General features: G+C 38.5%; 1 protein-coding gene across 4 annotated transcripts in view; it reads left to right on the top strand.

Moving 5' to 3' along the window:
* Positions 1-22,624, top strand: part of SUCLG2 (succinate-CoA ligase GDP-forming subunit beta) — a 482,508-nt gene that overhangs the window by 325,197 nt on the left and 134,687 nt on the right. For 3 of the 4 annotated variants that reach the window (XM_023249935.2, XM_045051842.1, XM_023249939.2), the window contains exon 11: positions 3,967-4,986. In XM_023249935.2, the coding sequence (XP_023105703.1) occupies positions 3,967-4,151 (185 nt within the window). In that variant the 3' untranslated portion in view covers positions 4,152-4,986. Of the gene's footprint in view, positions 1-3,966; positions 4,987-5,729; positions 5,836-22,624 lie in introns of those variants that run through there. The other variant, XR_006593885.1, reaches the window with a different exon arrangement.

Genomic DNA, 22,624 nt, shown 5'->3' with positions numbered 1-22,624 from the left:
AAGTATATCCCAATTAGTGTATGTGTGTGTATTTGTGAGTGTGTGCGGGGGTGTGGACATGTATTTGTGCATGTGTGTGTGCACATGTGTTTTGTGCATGTGGGTGTGCATATGTGGTCACAGCGAGGCTCTAGTTTTTCATTTTTCCTCTCTTTTCTTAGCAGCTGCTGAAGAGTTTGGTTAATAGGTCCGATCTCCTGTAAGTATCTGTCATTCTCGTCTCACCCTGGGATGTGCGAGAGCAGCCAACTTCTCATCGTGGTAATCTTGTTACTCCACCAGAAGAACTCTAGCTTCAGATTCAGATTAGCTGTTAAGTGGGCACATTCTCCCCCCCCCCCCCATCATTTGAGGGAAGGTGCCTTTGTGATTCTGTAGAAAGACTTCTCTTTCTGACTACACAGTCCGGTAGCTTTCCGTCTCTCTCCTAGAGATGTCTGTTCTGCCTGACCTGCAGACACAGGATGACTTTCAAACCCCTTTTGTTGGTGGCGAACAAGCTGGTTAAGTCCAACCAGTAAGGATCTTTTTGATCCTAGAAAGAGACTTGGCGATACTCTACTCCTGTTTGCTACTAACGCCCAGAATTTTGCAGTATTACTCTATTACTCCCTCTGACACATGGGTTGTATCCAAATGTGCCCACAGGCATATGTGGACCCACAAATGCACAGGTTCGTGGGTGTACCTAAGTAAGCATGTCAAAGCCGGGGAAGTACCAGTGCCATGAACCACAGAGGCCCTATCAATGCCTCTGTGTCCACCCTGCATCTGTTTGGTTGGAATCCCTTCATATGGGGTAGGCAGCATTTTGGGGAGAGATGATCCTGTCTACCTAATGAGGTCAGAATCCCCCTACTGCCTTAATCTTGATGGGATAGACTGTTATATATAACTGGATTAGTTCTATTTGACAGTATCTGTTCCTGGTTTACATGAAAGAACATTTTACTCAATCATATTTGAGCCATGCTTATAAAAAATTGCTATTAAATTATCCCTAATTGCAGAAAAGAATGTGCTTTTAACAATTGGTGTTGGACATATTCCCTCAAAATCATCCATTTCGTATTTAAAGTTTACACGAAGTTTCCATTATGTCCCTTATTATGTCCATGTTTGCTAAGTTTTGAATTACATGGAATAAAATTCATACCTTTGGCAATTCTGCTAGGTTAATAAGCATAGGGGTAGTTTGTTCACTAACTCTTTTTCTCTTGCTTTCCAATTTTCCTGTGAGCAACGGATAATAGTAAGAAAATAGTGCTCAAGTTAAAATAGAAGGACGATGTAAAATATTTTGTCCATTTAATGCACATTTGTCCATAAAATCCTTTTTCCTTATTTATTGTTAGAAAATGGTTTCTTCAGGGGCACCTGGGTGGCTCAGTCGGTTAAGTGTCTGACTTCAGCTCAGGTCATGATCTCACGGTTCGTGGGTTCGAGGCCCGTGTCAGGTTCTGTGCTGACAGCTCAGAGCCTGGAGCCTGCTTCGGATTCTGTGCCTCCGTCTCTCTCTGCCCCTCCCCCGCTCATTCTCATTCTCTCTGTCTCTCAAATAAATATTTTAAAAAAAAATTTTAAGAAGAAAATGGTTTCTTCAGCTCTCTTATTGTAGCTTGATATGTAAGAGCTTTCAATAATGTCAACCAAGAATTTTTTCACTTCTTTACAAGCCTGTTCTGGTTGTTTTGTACAGTGAATACAGAAGATGAGTACAGTCAGCTTACATATTCTTTGGCAATAAATGTGGCACTCTGGGACCGTTAACAACTCTAGTATCTTCCTGTTACTTAAGTGGCCCCAAAGAGATAGAAAACTTCCAAAAGGGTTTAGCTCACATCCAGAGGAAAATCTGGCTCACCCACTCACAAATAAAAAATATATAGACACTTTGAGTAAGCTTTATGATTGTGATGTGTGGGAATATCTATTCCTTTTACTTTCCCCTTGTGAAAATTAGGTAGAATTGAACATTTATGTTACAGTAGGGAAAAAACGAAAACCTGTGCTTCCTGAACATGAACCAAATCAAGGACTGTTTTTCCCCCCTGGAATTTATCTGCATTTCTGTGTTTTTGCAGCCTCTGTCTATGAAAGCAGAGTTGAACAGCACAGTGGCAATAAGTTAATATATATTCATTCAACAAATGCTGAGGGAGGGCTCACCGTGTAAACACAACAGTAACATTATCCCTGCCTTCACAACACTGATATTTGGGGGGGGGGGGGGCGGGGGGGGGGGAGATGGACAAAGAAAAAGTCAACAAAATCATTGCAAATTTTGAAAAGTACAACAAAAGAAATTGCCGAATGGGACAAGATCTCCTCCAGATATACCAAGGAAGAAAGAGCTCTCCAAGGAGAAGCTATTTTAGCTGAGATAGGAGGAAAAGAGAAGGATGAAACATAGTCCAAACATAAAGAAGAGCATTCCTTGAAATAAGAAAGAATTTAGGGTGGCCAAGAGGTATGGGTACACTGTTGTTGGTTCCATGGGAAACAAGGTTAGATAGAGAAGCAGAGGCTAGCCTTTAGAGGCTCTGAATTTAATACGCTTGGGTTTTTTCTAAATGCAGTGGGCAGACGTTGAAGATTTTAAGCTAGATCAACTTACTCCGATTCTTCCCTCTACTTGATGGAAGATGGAATAAAGGGTATCAGAGATAGAGAACTTCAAAACACAACAAAGACTTTTTTAGGAGACCAGGCAACCAGGGGTGGTGGTCTGGTCCAGGATGGAGCTAGAAAGGATTGACCGCTTCATGGCACATGTCAGAAGGGAGAATTGACAGAACGTGTTGATGGCTCGGAAGTGGAAGGAAAGGTAAAAGGAGGAAGCAAAGAGGAGCCCTCTGGATCTGGCTTGAGCATTTCAGTGGAACTTGGCGTCTCTTACTAACAGAAGCCAGACTACTTTCATGGTTCATATCTGCATGAAGAAGAGAACAGTTATTCTTACTTGTTAGTGTTTCAAGTGATGTTAGCAACACAGCTTTGGTACGTTTGCCTTTTATCTTATGCGTTATCTATTTTTTATTGCATCCTAAGTGTAGATTTCTGCAGTTACGTAATGTATTGTATGGATACTGTTGATACCGGTTATTTTTAAAAACAAGGAAAAGACTTCTACTCTTAATAGCAGTTTCTTGTGTATAACCCTTGAGGTGACAGTAACCCTTATCATGGAAAAACAAGCACAAGAGTTGATGTAAAGCTTTCTTTCAAGTACCCATTGTGTGGTCCATAATTCACCCTGAAAAGCTGATAGTATGATAGCAGGAGCCCTCTCAAATATATTCATAACAATATACAACTGCAGATTTCTGTTTTATACAGGTCAGTGGAGAACCATCACTGCTGAATCAATGCGTCTAACTTCTTGAATGTCTAAATTTAAAAAGAATACATTCCTGCTAAGATTCCTATCAACGCTTGCTGATTATGTTTCATAAAAGCAAATTCTCGTACAGTGGGCTCTTAAAAGGACCAATTTTCTGCTTTTCTCGACTATATGAGACATTCAGGAATTAATGAAAAAAAAAAAAAAAAAGCAATGCCTGTCTGGCTTGTAAGCACTGCAACCTTATCTCTGCATAAATTCTCACAGGTCAAGTCAAAAAACAGTTCAGGGTCAAAATCTCATCTGGTCACCTAGATTAAAAACTAATTTCTCTAAAGTATATCCTATATTGAAGCTTTTTCATGCAAATAAATAGCAAGGGCCTTGTCCTCTCTTCCTTTATTAGTTGGGCATGTCATGAATTTGAACAGAACATTTTGTTCTGTACTCTAATTACATGCGTTATCAGGAAAAATCTATTCCTTGCATACGTATCGTCAGAAGCAGCTCTAAGAGTGTGGTTTCCATCACGGGGCTCGTCACGGTGGTTCATCGTAATACTGACAGTTTAATCTTTTGTTTCATACGAGATTAAAAGCCGCTTGATACCCATCTCTTCACAGCTTGGACCGTGAATCCAGTTGGACTCCATCCGTATCTAAGTACCGTCTCTTTCGTGAAGTGGACTCCATTTTCCCACATACGCTGGGTAATTATCTGCCGTTACGGGGGAAACACTTCGTTGATGAGAAAACCCACCCAAACTGATTTTCTAAAAAATAATGTGGACTCACAACTACGTGGCTAAACAAGACGAATCACCGCAGTCCTTTCCCTTTAGACGAAGCGACACAACCAGAGTTGTCGCTCGCTCACCGCCTCTTTGGCAGTTTGAAGCCATCATTCTCTTTGGTCATTTGTTTTATTGGCTGTTGAAACGTGATGGCTACCTCTGAAATGAAATGACTTTTCAAAGCCCTTTATTGGATCTCGGGATGTGTCAGTAAAAAGAAAGAAAATAAATAAATAAGCAGACAGAGTTTGAACACCAAGAAAAACGACCTTCATTCTGAGACTATTTATTAAAATGATAGTACAGTGCACTTCGCCTGTGAGGTGGCAAATCACAAATAAGAAATATGGGAACCCGTGGAGCTGTTGAAATTTAAATTATGTGGCAGCTTTCCATCAGAAATGCAACAGTAATTTAGAGTTAGGCTTTCCTGGCAGATTTATGTTTCAGTAAACAAACAAAAGGACTTTCTTGACTACAGTGCCAGGTGTGGGAAAAGATCCATGAGAATTGGAAAGAATGTTGGGGAACTGCTGTGGCTTTCCCCTCTCATTCAGTATACTTACATATTTCACCCATATTTATATTCGTATCAAGGGCCAAAGCTCTATGAATGAGATTCAGCACATCCGGTTAGAATGCACTGAAACATTACACCTTAGGAGAGCTGGCTTTGGAAAGAGGAAGCTCTTTTCAGTTCTTTGTAGTCCTGCTAAATTTCAAGTTTAATTTCTGAACCGTGTCGTGGGTGTTATTTCGTGACTGAAATGATTTTGCAACAAGCGCCTAGTATTGCACAAATGAGGACAAGCTTTGTATCTCAATAAAAATGAGTAGACGTGAGTAGAAATGAGAGTTTCAAAGAGTGTTTCTGAATATTTGGCAAAGTATCTTTTGTACTTTGAAAGGAGCAGCAGACGGCTTCTCTGTCTCCTGATCGGGGCCTCCCTCTCCCCTGCCTCCCCTGAGATGAGCATCGACATTGTCGCTTCCCTGTTTTTATCAAGGTCACTTTGGAAAGCATGAGGCGCTGGGGAGCTTTCCCTGGCATCCCAGACCTTTTTACCCAAAAGGCTTAGATGCAGATTGTGGGATTTTAGGATCAGGCTATGGAAAGATTGGTCCTCCTGTTCTCCTTGCCCAGGTGACCCTGAAGAATGGATGGTAGTAGACAATCCCACTCGCCCTTCTCCGTGGAGGTGATCTAACTGAGCTGCTGAGTGTCATTGCATGTCTTAGGAGTGATTTTTTAGGGTCCTTTTTTGTCTCCTGTTTTGTTACCCTAAACCCGCACACAATTCTAGGGCATATGGCCAGGCAATGAAACCCAGAGGTTTTCTAAGAGGTCTAAGAGGTCCCTAAGGATTCCGTCTTAGCAGCTTTTCTTTACTCAGGGGTAAGGCCAGTCCATTCTAATAGAGACTCTCTGGGAAAGCATGCTTAGTTTGCGTTGGGCTATTGTTGCCCTCTGTAGTAATCACAAAGCCCAACGTGTTGGAAGCCTTTGTTTGAATTCCAAAGACTTGCTCTGGGGAGAAATGTGTTAGTTAATCACTGGCCACTTTTGTCTCTTCTCTCCCATTGTGTTATCAGGCAGCAAGTGCCCTGGGGGCAATGATGAGCACTGAAATACTGTCATATGTAGCCATCGGATTTAAGGCATAAAGCAAATGAGTTGCGATGGAATCATTATCAGATGGTAAGACTGCTTTTCAGGAAAGAATATTTCTTGACCTTTTCTGAAGAGCAAGCTCCTGTTCAACCTTAGAGGAGAGGATGGTTTGTTTTATAAAGTGTGAAAGTATCTGAGGACATTAGGAAGAACTCAAACACACAGTGGAGAAATATGAGAATAGATTAAGATGCCCATTTGGATTGTCCCTTAAAGGATGGAGACTTTCTTTCCTTATGAGTTATAAAAAACCCATTCAGTTTAAACTTGGCAACTACCTTCAAGATAACAAAGAGGAGTATGTATAATGTAGTGACTATATAATTTATGAAAATTGATGTGTAGTTATACATGAACAGTTGATACTTTTTTGGGGCTTTTTTGCACTTAATTAGGCAAATTATTTTTGGTATTTATATATGTTTTACATAAATATAAATAATACAAATATATCCTATTAGTTTTGGATAAATATATATACACACGTATATATGTAATATAAATAAATAATGTTGTATCTTTTATATATAAATAGACACATTTATATATACACGTACTTAATGAAAACATATTGTTGGTTTTTCTTGCCTTTTGTGGGTGCTATTCTTTTGGCAAATATTGTTAAATGGCAGTTTCTAGACCGTGAATAATATATATGGCCAACTGCCTCTTTCCCTAAATGTAATTAAGCAGGAGAATGAGTCAAAGATAAGCTCCAGCTTCTAGTTCATTTTTATAGACATTTGGTCATGATGAGCTGAGCAATCAAGTGTCTGTGTAAACTGATGTAACTTTTCATACCATGAGCCTAATTATAGCTCTGCTTAAACACAAGCTAAATTGATAGCGAGTATACTTCTAACCTGAAACCTAGTCTCCAGGGCACTTATAATTGCAGGGGTTGTTTTAGAGGGGGGAGGGGTCTGGAGAGGGGCATGTGAATTATTGCAAATGTTATTCTCCTCAATATCGTCCTAAAGAGAAGCCTTGGCTTTGTAATCTATCCCACTCAAGCCCAGGAAAGCATAGTCCCACCGCTCGATTCCCCTGGTTGTCTGGGAGTATTTCCATAGCCCAAGCACAAGACAAGGAGATATTTTGCCAGCTCAGTGCACACCAGATAACCAACCGCTTCTCATGGAGCTTATTTTCATGTGGGAGAAAATAGAAAATAAAAAAAAAAATACACAAAATGATTCATTTTTTACAATTTACATTTTTTTTAAACCACACAATTAAATAATTGTGGTACGTACCAGGAAGGAATCCAACAGAGTCTCGTGATAAAATATAATCACTGTGGCCACCTATGGTGGGCATCAGGTATGTCTTCTCAGAGGAACTGACCTCCCAACAGAAACCTGAAGGAAGATAAGCCAGCCTCGCTGAGAGGCCCAGAACAAGGAACAGCAAATGCAGTGTTCCTGAGGCAGGAGAGAGTGTGACTGTTAGAGGTATTCTTGGAAGGCTTGTGAGCTTGCAGCTTAGTGAGCGACGAGAGCAGGAGGGACAGACCTTTGGATTTGGGGTGGAGCAGAAAGAGAGGGGAAAAAGAAATGGAGAGAGAGGGGCCCCCTTCATTAGCTGTGAGTCTCATTGCTCTCTAACCCAGCACTTTATTCCTCTTGCCTCCAACTTTTTTTTTCAAGTATAAAAAAGTAAAAGGAAGTTTATTATTTACGTTTCATACTCAAAGACTATTGACAATATATGAATCATCCCACTACCTCGGACATAGACTCCATCAGAGCATAAATGTCTTATCATAGATAAAAAAAAATCGCGAATTGTCTAAACACTGTGCTTATAGAAAGGCTGGTAGCAATATCTTTTCTAAAGCGCAAATAATCTCAGACACACGCTGGCATCCTCAGCAATCTTGGATCAGATAAAACTGATAAATTACAAACTGGTTCACAACTGTTTGGCACCGTGAAAATAATCCTTTACTGAGATGTGTTTAGTATTAATTTCTGGTCTCTTACAAGGAAATTGTAAAACAGCTAATCCCCATGCGAATGGCCAGTAAGCCTATGATAAATCACCCACCTAACAAGAATGAAAGAAAGACAAATTGAAGGAATTAATAAACAATATAAAAAGATATTCGACCTTGCTCATAATTAAAATCTAACTTAAAATACTACTTTATTTTTTCCTTTTACCTATCAGGTTAGTAAGAATTTAAGATCTGTTATTACCCAACGCTGGTAAAAATGTGAAGAGTATGTGCCTTCAAATACTTTTGGAGAGAGTGTATGTTACTATGACATTTTAAAAATTGAAATATAATTGATATATAGTATTAGTGTCAGGTGTATAACATAGTGATTCAATGGATATATATATGTACATATTGCAAAATGATCACAATGACTCTGTTTAACATTCATCATTACACATAGTTACAATATTTCTTTCTTATCACGAGAACTTTTAAGATCCACACTTACCAACTTTCAAGTTATAATACAATATTATTAACTATAGTCACCATACTGTATACTACATCCCCAGGACTTACTTATTTTAGAACTTGAAGTTTGTGCCTTTTGACCTCCCCCCTTACCCCTTTCCTCCCACCCCCTCCTCTGGCAATCACCAATCTGTTGTCTGTATCTAGAAGTTCTTTTTTTTTTAATTCCACATAAAAGTCAGATTATACGATATTTGTCTTTCTCTGCCTTATATCACTTAACATAGTGCCCTCAAGATTCATCCATGCTGTCACAATCGGCAAGACTTCATTCTTTGTATGCCTGAATAATACTCAGTTGCATATAGTACACTACATTTTCTTTATCCATTTATCCGGTAATGGATACTTGGATTGCTTGTATGTGTTGGCTATTGTCAATAATGCCGCAATAAATATGAAGGTGCAGATATCTTTTCACGTTAGTGGTTTGGTTTCCTTGTGATAAATATCTAGAAGTGGAATGGCTGGATCATATGGTAATTCTATTTTTGATTTTTTGATGAACCTTCATATTGTTCTCCATCGTGGCTGCACGACTTTACATTCCCTCCAACCATGCGCCATTGTTCCCTGTTCTCCACGTTCTCACCAACTCTTGTTATTTCTTGCCTTTTTGATAATACCCAATCTAACACTTGTGGGGTGATATCTTTTGGTGGTTTTGACTTGAGTTTCCCTGATGATTAGTGATATTGAGCACTTTTTCAAGTACCTTCTGGCCATCTTTATGTCTTCTTTGGAAATATGTCTATTCAGATCTTCTTATTTTTTGATTGGACTGTTTGGTTCTTTTGCTCTTGAGTTGTATGGATTTTTTTATGTATTTTGCCTATTACCCCTCATCAGATATATGATGTACGAATACTTTCTTCCATTTTGTAACCTAAGTTGCCTATTCATTTTATTGACTGTTTCCCATGCAGTGCATAAGTCTTTTGGTTTGATGTAGTCCTATGTGTTTAGTTTTGTTTTTATTGACTTTGCTTCTGATGTTAAATAAATTTAAAAAAATCAAGGCCAAGACCAATGTCTAGGATCCTACCACCTGTGTTTCCTTTTAGGAGTAATATAATAGTCTTGTTCAAGTCTTTAACCCATTTTGAGTTGATTTTTGCGTGTGTTTTTAGATAGTGGTCCAGTTTCCTCCTTTTGCCTGTGGCTGTCCAGTTTTCTCAATAGCATTTACTGAACACACTGCCCTTTCCCCGCTACAGATTCTTGGCTTGCGTTCCATATATTAATTGTGCATGTGTGCATGGGTTTATTTCTGAGCTATTTATTCTGCTCCATTTATCTATGTATCTGTTCTTGTGCCAATCCTGTACCGTTTTGATTACTATAGCTTTGTAATGTGGTTTGAAATCAGAAAGTGTGACGCCTCCAGCTTTGTTCTTCTTCCTCAACATTTCTTTGGCTATTTGAGGTCATCTGTGTTTCCGATACAAACACCAGGATGGTTTTTTATATCTGTGGAAAATGCAGTTGGAATTTTCATGGGGATTACACCTGTAGATTGCTCTGGGTGGTATGGTTATTTTAACAACATTAACTCTGCCAGTCCATGAGCATGGAATATCTTCCTGTTTATCTTCAGGTTATTTCATCAATGTCTTGTAGTTTTTCAGGTACAGGTCTTTCCCCTCCTTGGTTAAATTTATTGCTAGGTATCTTGTTCTTTTTGATGGCAGTTGTAAATGGGATTGTTTTCTTAATTTTGCTTTCTGATAGTTGATTATTAGTGTATAAAAATGCAACTGGTTATTACATATTGAGTTTTTATCCTGCAGCTTTAGTGAAGTTTTTTTAGTTCTGTCAGTTTTTTGGTGGAGTCTTTAGGATTTTCTACATATAAACTGCCATGTCATGTTTTACTTTTTCCTTTCTAATCTGAATGCATTTTATTTATTTTTCTTACCTATTACTCTGGCTTAGACTCTCAATTTTGTGCTAAATAAAAGTAGTGAGTACAGGCATCTTTGTCTTATTCCTGACTTTACAGGAAAAGCTTTTAGCTTTTCTCCTTTGAGTATGATGTTAGCTGTGGACTTTTCATATATGACCTTTATTATGTTCAGGTACATTCCCTCTACACCCACTTCATTGAGAGTTTTTATCATATGTGAATGTTGAATTTTGTCAGATGCGTCTTCTGTATCTGTTGAGATGATCATATGATTTTTTTTCCTTCGTTTTGTTATCGTGGTGTAACATATTCAGTGATTCATGGGTGCTGAACCATCCTTACATCCTTGGAATAAATCCCACTTGATCATGGTGTATGATCTTCTTGATGAATTGTTGAACTCTGTCAATATCCTGTTCAGGATTCTTATATATTTTTTCATCAGGGATGTTGGACTACAATATTCTTTTCTTGTAGTGTCCTTGTCTGGTTTTGATATGAGGATAATGCTGGTCTTGTAAAATTAATTTAGAAGTGTTCCCTCCTCTTCTGTCTTTTATCAGAGTTTGTGAAGGGTAAGTATTAATTCTTTGAATGTGTGGTAGAATTCACCAGTAAGGCCATCTGGTCCTGGCATTTTCTTTGTTGGAAGATTTTCGATTGCTGAGTCAGTCTCCTTAGTTGTAATTGGTCTGTTTGGATTTTCTATTTCTTCATGATTCAACTTGGTTGGTTGCATTTCTAAGAATTTATCCATTTCTTCTAGGTTATCTAATTTGTTGGCATATAATTGTGTATTGTAGTTTCTTACAATTCATATATGTCTGTATCATTCGTTATAAAGTCTCTTTCATTTCTGACTTTGAGTCTTCTCATTTTTCTTCTTAGTCTAGCTAAAAGTTTGTCAATTTTGTTTAGATTTTTCTAAAGAAAAAATCAGCTTTTAGTTTCACTGATATTTTTTTATTGTGTTTTCTGACTTTGTATAATTAATTTCTGCTCTGATCCTTATTTCCTTCTTTCTAATGACTTTGGGCTCAGTTTTTCCTTATTTCTAGTTTGTTGAAGCATGAAGTCAGGCTGTTTATTTGAAATCTTTCTTTTTTCTTGATGTAGGCAATTATCACTATAAATGTTCTCTTAGAAATGCTTTTGCTACATCCCATAGTTTGCTGTATTGTGTTTCCATTGTTATTTGTCTCAACATAGTTTTGGATTTCCCATTTGATTTTTTTGTTTGATTGACCTTTTAGCTGCTCAGGAATATGTTATTTAATCTCCACAAAATTTGAGTTTTCCAGTTTTCTTCTTATAGTTAATTTCTAGTTTCATACTGTTGTGGTTAGAAAAGATGCTTGATATGATATCATTACTCTTAAATTTATTAAGACTTGTGTTGTGGTCTAACATATGATCTGTCCTAGAGAGTGTGTATTCTGCTGCTGTTGAGTGTAATGTTCTTTTTATGTCTTTTAGGCCCAAGTGGTCTAACGTGTAGTTTAAGTCCATTGTTTCCTTATTGATTTTCTGTCTGGATGATCTATCCATTGTTGAAAGTGGGGTATTGAAGTCTCCTATTATCATGTTGCTGTCTGTTTCTCCCTTTAGATCTTTTCATATTTGCTTTATATATTTAGATGCTCCAGTATTGGCACATAAATATTTATAGCTGCTATATCCTCTTGGTGAATTTCCCCTTTTATATAACATAAGGACCTTTGTGTCTTGTTATTGTTTCTATCTTAAAATCTATTTTGTCTGATACAAGTATAGGTACTCTTTTGGTTTCCATTTGAATGGAATATCTATTTCCATTCTTCCCTTTAAGCCTATGTGTATTTTTTTAATGTTTACTTATTTTTGAGAGAGAGAGAGACAGAATGCAAGTGAGAGAGGAGCAGAGAGAGGGGAGACACAGAATCTGAAGCAGGCTCCAGGCTCTGAGCCATCAGCCCAGAGCCCGACGCGGGGCTCGAACTCACGGACCGTGAGATCATGACCTGAGCTGAAGTTAGAAGCTTAACCAACTGAGACACCCAGGTACCCCAAGCCTATGTGTATCTTTAAAGCTGAAATGTGGAGGCTCCTGGATGGCTCAGTCAGTTTGGTGTCCGACTTTGGCCCAGGTCATGATCTCACAGTTCATGGGTTCAAGCCCCACATTGGGGTCTGTGCTGATGGCTCAGAGCCTGCAGCCTACTTCGGATTCTGTGTCTCCCTCTCTTTCTCTCTGCCCCTCCCCCACTCACATTCTGTCTCTCTCTCCTTCAAAAATAAATGTTAAAAATTTTTTTTAATCTGAAATGAGTTTCTTGTAGTCAGCGTATAGTTGGTTCTTGTTTTTTTCTTAAACGTTTTGTCCACTCTGTGTATTTTGATTGCAGATCTGAATCCATTTACACTTAAAGCAATTATTGATAAGTATGGACTCATTATTGCCATTTTGCTAATTGTTTTCTGTTTTGTAGTTTCTTTGTTCCTTTTGTCCTCTCTTGCTCTCTTCTTTTGTAATTTGATGATTTTCTGTAGTGGTATGCTTAGATTCCTTTCTCTTTCTCTTTTATTATCTACTATAGACTGGCTTTGTGATTACCATGAAGCTTACATAAACCATGTTATAACAGTCTGTTTTCAACTAACAACAACTTAACTTCAGATGCATACAAAGTTCTATATTTTATAACCCCCCCCCCACACACACACACAATTTATGTTGTTGGTGTCATAATTCACATCTTTTTACTTGGTCTACTTATTAACAAATCATTGTAGTTATAGTTTTTAAATGTTTCTTCCTTTTAATATTTATACTCGAGTTATAAGTGATTTACCACCCACTTTACAATATTAGAGTATTCTGAATTTAATTGTATATTTACTTTTACTAGTGAGTTTGGAGGGGAAGCCCACCCAACAGCACCTGCATATATCTTATTTGTCTGGGTCACTTGGCTACCTCTGGTTGGATAGGAATCAGAGGATATAAGTAATTTTAGCTTAGAGCATAACATTGTTGCCCCCACAAAATCAGGATATTGTTAGTAAGGACAACTCACTACTACTAACTGGGGAGTGGATATTAGACAAGCAGTGAACGATGTCTGCCATACTATAAAAATTCAATTCTTACTACTTAAATGGCTCAGCTTGGAAGTAAACCAGGTTGATGCTCATGGACACATCTTTGTGGTTCTTTATTTTTCCTTCTCTATTTTAAGAAAAGCCAAAAAGAGAATGGATTTTTCATACAGGTTTCCATGGCTGCCTTCATCTGTTCTCTGCCCTGTTTCCCTCATGAAACTGATGCAATTGTTTAGCATGAAAGACTTTCCCAGCACATCTTACTGGAAGATAGCATTGCCAGTCTACCTCCTGGTAGAGTTGTATAGACATTTCTGTCTTCCAGAGAAAGAAATGTATCCCCTCCCCTCTGACAGAATAAAACTCTAACCCCTTAGCATGACTTTTAGTGGCCTTTGAAATTTGACCCCTTCCTACTTCATCACCAACTAATCCTAAGTGTTGACTTTCAGCCTCATGTAGCATAAAATTGCTTTCCCTTCCCTGTACCTAGCATGCTGTTTCTCCCTATTCTGCCCTTGTTCTTGCTGTGAGCTCTTTCTGGAGTGTTCCTCCGCCACTTTTTTACCTAGCTACCTCTTATTCTTTAAGTCATTGGTTCTCAACTGAGGTTATCCCTGTCATCCCCAGCCAGGGGACATTAGGGAATGTCTGGAGACATTTATGATTATCCCAACTGAGAAGAGTGTGATGGATGTTTTTAAACATCTTGTAACTCACAGAACAGCCCCCGCAACAAAGAATTATCCAACCCCAAATGTAAGTAGTGCCAAGTTTGAGACCTACTGCTTTAGATAGTGTCTCCTTTAGAAAAAAAAAAAAAAAAAAAACAACCTTTTGTGAACTTTCCAAGTCTGTCTCAGCTATCTCACTTAATAATGCTTTAATACTATTGAGACTTCTTAAGAATCTCCTATTTTGGTGGCGAAGAGCTTGGAGTGTTGAGTCAGAATTTCTGATTTCAAATTGAGTTCTACTACCTACCGTCTGTCCTTCAGTAAATTACGAAGTCTCAGTTCCCTCATCTGCAAAAATCAATATCTAAGTCATGGGATTATGGTGAGTTTTAAATGAGACAATGAATGTAAAGTGCTTAGCGCAAATCTCGGTACTCAGCATATAATAGTTGTTCCTGTTGCTGTTATTGTTGTTAGTGTCCTTGTTATTATTTATTACTCTACTTTTAGGGTCACAGGCAGATTTACCAAGAAATCAGTGAAGCTTAAGCTTCAGGGCTCCTATTTTTGCTTGAGGGTTCTTCCAATGCACTGCACTTTATTGTATATTAAAGATTTTACGTTATCATTCTTTGTAAATTTTTTAATGTGTATTTCTTTTTGAGAGAGAGACAGAGTGCTAGTGGGGGAGGGACAGAGAGAGAGAGAGGGAGACACAGAATCAGAAGCAGGTTCCAGGCTCTGAGCTGTCAGCCTGTAAGGCTGTAAGGCTCAAACCCACAAACCGTGAGATCATGACCTGAGCCAAAGTAGGATGCTTAAGTGACTGAGCCACCCAGGTACCCCTACATTATCATTCTTAAAAACTGCCCCCGGCTCTGCTTCCTGTTCTCATCATATAAGCTCCAGACGCTACAGAATTAGACCCACTCCTGGTCAGGATCTAGTATAAAGTCTTGCTATTTGGAACACAGTAAATATTCACCAGTGGCAATAAGTTACCCAGAACCATAACCTCTTTAGCAAGTCATGAGCCAGCCTGAAGACAAATGTACTTTTCCATTGTTGTCTGGGTTTTTGAAAACCCTTCAGCCTGAAACTCCCATTGTGTCATCCCTTCCTTATTGGTGGAGTCCTCTAGGAGGCATTTCACCTATCATTCAGGAATCAATAGCATCCTTTTCCTTTTGTTCTCTCTTTCCATTTGATGATTCAGCATTGTTACGAGGACAATGAAGGAAAGTAAATACGCGCTGTCCCTGATTATTTACTGAAGAGAATTTTGATATAACTTCAACAGCAAAGCCTTGTTTCCATGGGGACTGTCTGGGTCTCAGAAATGTTTGTTAGTACAAACTTCAAGTTATTATGGTACCTGCTATGGAGTTATCTGACTTGCCTAGCTCCTCCTTCCTCAACCTCAGCTGACTCCAACATCCCTCCCTATGTTTCCTGTAGTAAATACTTGGGTGTGTGTGTCTGACTGGCTTCCAGCCTTTCACTGTTAAGGGTGACATGACAAAAAGAGGTGGACAGGTCAATAAGAAAACGAAAACAAAAACATGGCAGTGGAGTAATTCCAAAGTCCAAGCTGGTATTGAAAACTATATGAGACATTGAAATTCCCACCATAGAGAAGTCCAGTGACAGACACCTAATAAAAATGGAAAGACAGTGGGGCGCCTGGGTGGCGCAGTCGGTTAAGTGTCCGACTTCAGCCAGGTCACGATCTCGCGGTCCGTGAGTTCGAGCCCCGCGTCGGGCTCTGGGCTGATGGCTCAGAGCCTGGAGCCTGTTTCCGATTCTGTGTCTCCCTCTCTCTCTGCCCCCCCCCCCGTTCATGCTCTGTCTCTCTCTGTCCCCCAAAAACTAAATAAACGTTGAAAAAAAATTTTTTTTTAAAAATGGAAAGACAGTAATAGAAAAAGTAATCCAAGAAAATTAAACCCTTGGGCTAACAAGACTCAAATAAAAATGAGGAATGATACTACAAATATCAAACTCTTCCCCTATATAGCTCTACAGCTGATTGTTCAAGGAGAATGACTTACAGCTTTTCTTGCCTTAATTTTGATCTCTTGTCATTATCTGATAGCATCCATCATCCAAAATAGAAGTCACATAGGTCTTCATTGAGAAATCACAGGCAAAACCTCCTCCTTGATTTTTAGAAGTGACTGCTATTTTGTCCATGATTTTTTTTTCTAATTAGAACGGAGACTAGGGAGGGAACAGGCACATTTAATCATTTTGACCTGAGAAAAAGTAGAGGATAAAGGAAGACAGGAACATTTCATCATGAGAGAAGCTCTTGTCTGCTTATCTTTGAGCCTCAGTTCCCTTATCTGTAAATCAGGTTAATAATATTCACACATGAGGTTTTTGCAGGGTATAAATGGCATGAGACATGGCAAGAGATCTATCTGTATCATGGTACTTCCTCTCCAGAGACTCTTTTCCATGGATGCGTTGTTCTAATTAACCAGAAGGACATTCTAGTGTTTTCCACCTTGATGTTTCTTTACAGACTTTTTACTAAGCTTTCTACTCATATATTCTATATTCCTAGAATATCTCTACTTGGCCTTCTCCAGGGCATCTTAAACGCACACAAACCTGCTGAACTCACCATCTTTCCCCCGAAATTTTGTCCTTTCCTCATATTCTCCAGCTCACGAATGGCATCACCATTAATCTGACACACATACACACACACACACACACACACACACACACACACACACACACAGGAACCTAAATGGAAATTTTGCAATCTCCAGTGACTTCATTATTCTTAGTATAGAGTTAAAGCATTCTGAATGTAGTCCCAGTTCCTTACGTCTAGGAAAACAGGCATAGAGAAGAAAAACAGAGATTATTTTTATGGAATACAGATTCTTTAATAAAGTACTTTGTATCTGAACCTGTGAAGCACATGGAGTCAACAAATAAGGCCCCTTCCCTGGACTGCTAACTGCCAAGATGGATACAGCACACAGACGAAGGGTCCTGGGAGAAGGAGATGCGGTGTGCAAATTGGACCTGATTTTGTTCATGTTAGCTTCTTCAAAAAGGCAAAGGAAACTCAAGAGGCTTTAGAAGAAGAAAAAAAGAAGAAATAAAAGCAACTGAAATGCCACTTCTTGCCTCCCAACACACATTACATTTATCAAAGTAAATAATATGACTTGTAAAAATGTCTGTTACTGCCTTTTAATTTCTCTTCAATAGCATCACTCAAAAAATACGATGTAGGCTGTGGGAGAATTGGAAACTAGCTTGGGAGAATATTCGGTATGGTTGACAACTTGATTCTGTTCTCATGTGAATATATTTCAATATTCACAACTGCTGGTGGTCTCTGTTTTAGAAGTTCTGTTGGAATTGTAATGCATCAACTTTTTTTTTAAGTGATGTACAGAATCACACAATTGCAGGCTCAGAGGGATATTTGGAATTATCTAGTCCATCACCTTTATTTGCAGAGGAAACTGGGATAGAGCAAGATTAGGACTTGTCCAGAGCTATGTAGATAGTATTAGCACTGAGTCTGGAACCTGGATTTCGTCTCTATGTAGTTTCTTTCCTCTGGTACTGACATCCTCTCCCTATTCTATTTTAAACATTTTTGTTTTAACAAAAAGTTCTCTCACCAAAACTCAGTAAGAAATTTGTTTTGTTAAATTATTTTTACATGCTTGATGACACTGTAATCATAATAAAGATAGAGTAAAACTTTGACCAAAAACCAAGGGAAATAAATGTTGTATCTTGACTGTTTCCTTCCCATGTTATCTCTCCCCATTCTCCCTCAGTGCTCTCTGTATCAACCATTCTGAATCTTTCCTTGACCTTGACTCTTTTACCACTTGCTGCAAATTTATTATTAACGATCTTTTGAATTCATTACCAAAATAATCTAAACCTATTATTAAAACATTTATATCCTCACTTGTCTACATCTAAACATTAAACTTTCATTTAAAGTTGAATCCAATAAAATAACTATTTTTTTAAACCTCTTGGTAACTGGCTTCTTACCCATCGTTTTTAAGGAGCTGAATTAATTATTAAAATAACAGATTATTTGCCTTGAGATTAACTGCTTGGTTTTTAAAGCCAATTTGTATCGGTAGACAGCCTGCTGTTCCCGGCATATTAAAATTCAGAATATACAAAGTAGATTTCAGCTTTGTTCAGCTTCTTTGCAGATCCCGCGTGATATTACACTACCCTTGAATGCAGTGTACTCCTATGAAAAACCCTTAGTATTCACTTGTGAGGTATATTTCTCTACTTGTATCACAGAGCAGAACAAGATCTCACAAATTAGAGATGCTCTCTCCATCAGGAAATATCGTTGATCAAAGTGATAAATATAATAAGGACAAATGCACATTTTTTTCAAGGTTAAGCAGCATTTTTACCTCCTTACCACCCCCCCCCCCCAGATACAAGCATTATAGAAAAATTGGGAAAGGAAATAGGCAGGTAGGCAGGCATATCTCAGAGCAAGCTTGGGAATATCAGTACAAGTTCATGCTGAAGTTTCTCTGAGTGGCCTATAACTTAAAGGTCTCACCTGCAAAAGGGGCACTTAGCCCCTTTCCACTGGGGTTGGTTCAGAAGTAGACATTTGTCCCAATCAGAGCTTCTGAGGATCAGTCCTGTTGTCAGTAGTGTTGGGAAGGGAGGTGCTTTCTTGGTATGATAAGAATACAATTTTTCTTAGTATGCAAGCATACAATTTACATTTTTCTTTTTTGTTATATACATATTACATATATATATTATATATGTAATATATATATGTATATAATATGTATATTTTTTAATTCAAGTTAGTTAACATCCAGTATAGTATTGGTTTTAGGAATAGAACCCAGTGATTCATCACTTTCATAGAACACCCAGTGCTCATCCCAACAAGTGCCCTCCTTAATGCCCATTGCTCATTTAGCCCATCCCCCTACCCACCTGCCCTGCAGCAACCCCCAGTTTCTTCTCTTTATTTAAGAGTCTCTTATGGTTTGCCTCCCTCTCTGTTTTTATCTTATTTTTCCTTCCCTTCTCCTATGTTCATCTGTTGTGTTTCTTAAATTCCACATATGAGTTAAATCATAGGATATTTCTCTTTCTCTGAATGATTTCTTTCGCTTAGCATAATACACTTTAGTTCCATCCATATTTTTACAAATGGCAAGATTTCATATGTAAGTATGTATACACATATATACCACATCTTCTTTATCCATTCATCTGTTGATGGATATTTGGGCTTTTTCCATAATTTGGCTATTGTTGATATTTTTCTTAATTTATTATTATACCATTCTTCCAAAGAACTTTGAATGAACTATCCCATTCTTTGATTGATCAGACATGGAACTGGTAAAATATCATGTCGGTTAAGTTGTTTCAGTGCTAACAGTCATAAGTTCTGGGTCTCTCTCCTTATTTTTATGTCCGTAGAGAAATCAAGTCTGCAATTGCTTTGGCTCTTGTATTGCAAACCATAGAGTAGAGAGGCTTAAATTTGGACCATCCTAAGACTCCCGTCAACTGATTATTTCCTAAAACTCCTCTGATCTTCTTTAGTATAAAAGAACAACTAAGCTGATGTTTGCCTCTGTGCTTTATTTCCTGATTTCTTGTACCTGAATTTTGTTTTTCCAGGGTCTCTCAATCTATACAGTCACACCCTAGGGCAAAAGGAAATTATGTCAAGTGAAGGGTTAGATAAAACAATGACACCCACCATTGGCATTGTAGAGAGTCAGCTAACCATGCGTTCCAAATGAGTTTACTTACCAGGCTGGGTGGCAATGAAAGGATCGTATTTGTATTTCAGTATTTATAACATCACTGCATCACCTTTTAGTGGATACCTTTTTTTCTGCCTTGTATCCATTCGCCCTACCTGTGATGTACTATTACCTGAGTTTCTTAGAGCAATCATTCTTCCCTACTTTTCTTATTTCTTCATTTTGTCAGACTGGTGTCCCATAGCCCGGGCTTGACCAGCTACAGCATTGCACTTGAACCTACCAGAGGCTACAGTTTCAGAACTTATGCTGGAACAATTACATTTATTAAAAAGGGAGGGTCTTCTTTCACCCATTAGACATGAAGCTTGGCAGATATCAGCCTGCAGCAGCTGCCTTTTGAAGCAAACAGTATTGGCCTTCCCATAGCCCCTAAGCTCTCACCGTTTCCATGCTAGCAGACCCAACAGCTCCCGACTGCAAGCAACTATGTCTGTTTGTCTGAGAGCTTTCTCTGGCCATAGCAGCCAACCCATTCATTTGGCATGTTCATGGGACAGGCTGTAAGTGCCAGAGAATTCAAGTTCCCAGAGCAGCTTTCCACCAGTGACTGGTAGGAGTTGGTGCATCAAAACTCCAGTCCCCTCTCCCCTTAGTTGACAAATCTCTGAAGTGTGGGCTTGAATTTTCAATGTCAAGCTATTCTTCTTAATTTACTTTCGGATGGATATATGTGTGTGTGTGCACATATGAATACATATATTTATATGTGTTTTTATGAATATATGTGTATGCGTGTGTGAACACATGCATAAATATTCATACAAATGCACAATTCATATTATTTCTATATTCATAATATTTTTATATTGTTTTATATTGTTATATATCTCTGACTTAGGTAGGAGGAGTGATTTTTTTCATACCTTTCTGGACTCAATCATAGTACACTGTTCTAATTAGTTCAGTAAAATCACTCAGTGTTTATTCAGTTCCGGAGCTAATATTCAGCCATATTTACCAGTACAGCCATATCATTTCTCTAGCTTGTCCTTATTTTATGGGTGTTCAATCTGATTGGTCAAGGTACATGCCATACATAATCTGTCAAAGCTGGAATCAATATCATGTCTGTCTCTTCACACCCACCATCGAAACCATGTCCTCATCTCCCCATCACTCAGAATTTAGATCTACATGCTCATAGAACATTCCTGAATCTGCAAGCCAACACCCAAGATAATCAAAATTGGGAGGAAGACTCCCAGGAAAGGAAAGGTGAAGAAAGGGTTTCTCACCTCCTCCCATCTATAACCGACTGAAGGCAGGATAAGTTTTTCAGAGATATTTGCATGTTTGGGTTCTCTTATCTTTTGCTCCATTCCAGAGAGCCAGACCTTCTCTTGGTCTATTTATCTTTGGATTTTTGCAGGACTCAAAACTAAATCTTCTTGGGATCCCTGCTCCTATTACCGTGGATAAATTCTTGAACTTACTGGACCTATTTCTGCTCAGAAGGGTCAGGGAAAAAGGAAATAGATCCCAGGAGGGAATGGGTGCCATGGCAGTGTGTCTGTTGGCAGAGACGTAGAAGGATCCTCAAATTCACATGTCTATAGTGGAATAGGACAGTTGATGTCAGCACACCCTGGCCCTGTTTTCCATCAGATAAATCTCCCAGCATCTCTCCGTTACACACTAGTTTCTTTCAGCCAGAGGAATAATGTTTGGGTACATTAATTTGATTTAGGAAGATGTATATTTTCATTTAAAATGTATGTTTTTCGCCATTGAGGAGGGCACCTGTTGGGAGGAGCACCGGCTGTTGTATGGAAACCAATTGGACAATAAATTTCATATTAAAAAATAATAAAAATAAAAATTTACGTTTTTCAAATAAGGAGACATCCTTAGTTAGGACATAAATAAATAGGGAAAAGTAGGAAATGGACATTTTTTACCCGCTTGAATTGTGATCGAATAATTATACCCTTAATAGCCGTACAGATCAGGCTTACAAGACACAGATGCTATTCTCCTGTAGTGAGAACATGGTCCCTGGACCAAGGGCTTGTCATCTTATGAGGAATCCTATTGCAACCTTATGTGGGAAGCATTACTTTGTATTTCCTGTATGAACAGGGTAGGGAAACTGTTCCGGTCTCTCTGGAATCCTCAGGTCAAGGTCTGCTGGCTCAAGATGATACAGTGTTTTTCCTAAGTGTTCCCTGTGAGGGGAACCAGGCACAGTTTTTTGTGCCCTGGGATTGAGCACTTTTTGTTGTGTTTGCAAATGCCTCAACCAGGTTTCTAATCTATTTGAGAATGTTTGCACCATATGAATAACGCCCCAAAGGCTTTAAAAGGGAAAAATATGCACACTCTGACGTAAAGATTTATGGGTTTCAGTGCAAAACATTTCAGTGGGGAGATTTAAAAATTAATTTGTATTCAAGGCAGCACAACATGGAGTATTTGAGGCATTTAAGAATTTTAAATATGAGGGAGTGTGCAGAATAAGGAAGCTATTCATTTGAAATAGTGTGTCAGAGTTTAGAACAGGTGGGGACACTCAACTTTTTTTAATGGCAGAAAATGTTGCAAAATCGAGTTTTGCCTTGCCCACACAGGAGTACTAAGAAACCAAAGCACCAGGCTTCATCTCTGCTAAAGAGCTCTGAATATGGAATATTGCAGTCACTTCTATACCTACAATGCAAGCCACCATGTGTGTTTGTAAACAACTAAAAGCCCCAGCTAATCTCGAGCAATACACAGATGAGCCATCTTTGAGAATGCCAGTCGCCTGCTAATAACTTTCTAAAACTGCTCTCCAGCACTAATTGAAACCATAAATCCTCATCACATTCAAAGCCTAACCACTGTATACCATTAGCTCACTTCAGTTCTT

This window comes from Felis catus, chromosome A2, assembly GCF_018350175.1.
Source record: "Felis catus isolate Fca126 chromosome A2, F.catus_Fca126_mat1.0, whole genome shotgun sequence".
NCBI classification, from domain to species: Eukaryota; Metazoa; Chordata; class Mammalia; order Carnivora; family Felidae; genus Felis; species Felis catus.
This window is presented reverse-complemented; position numbering and strand designations above follow the sequence as displayed.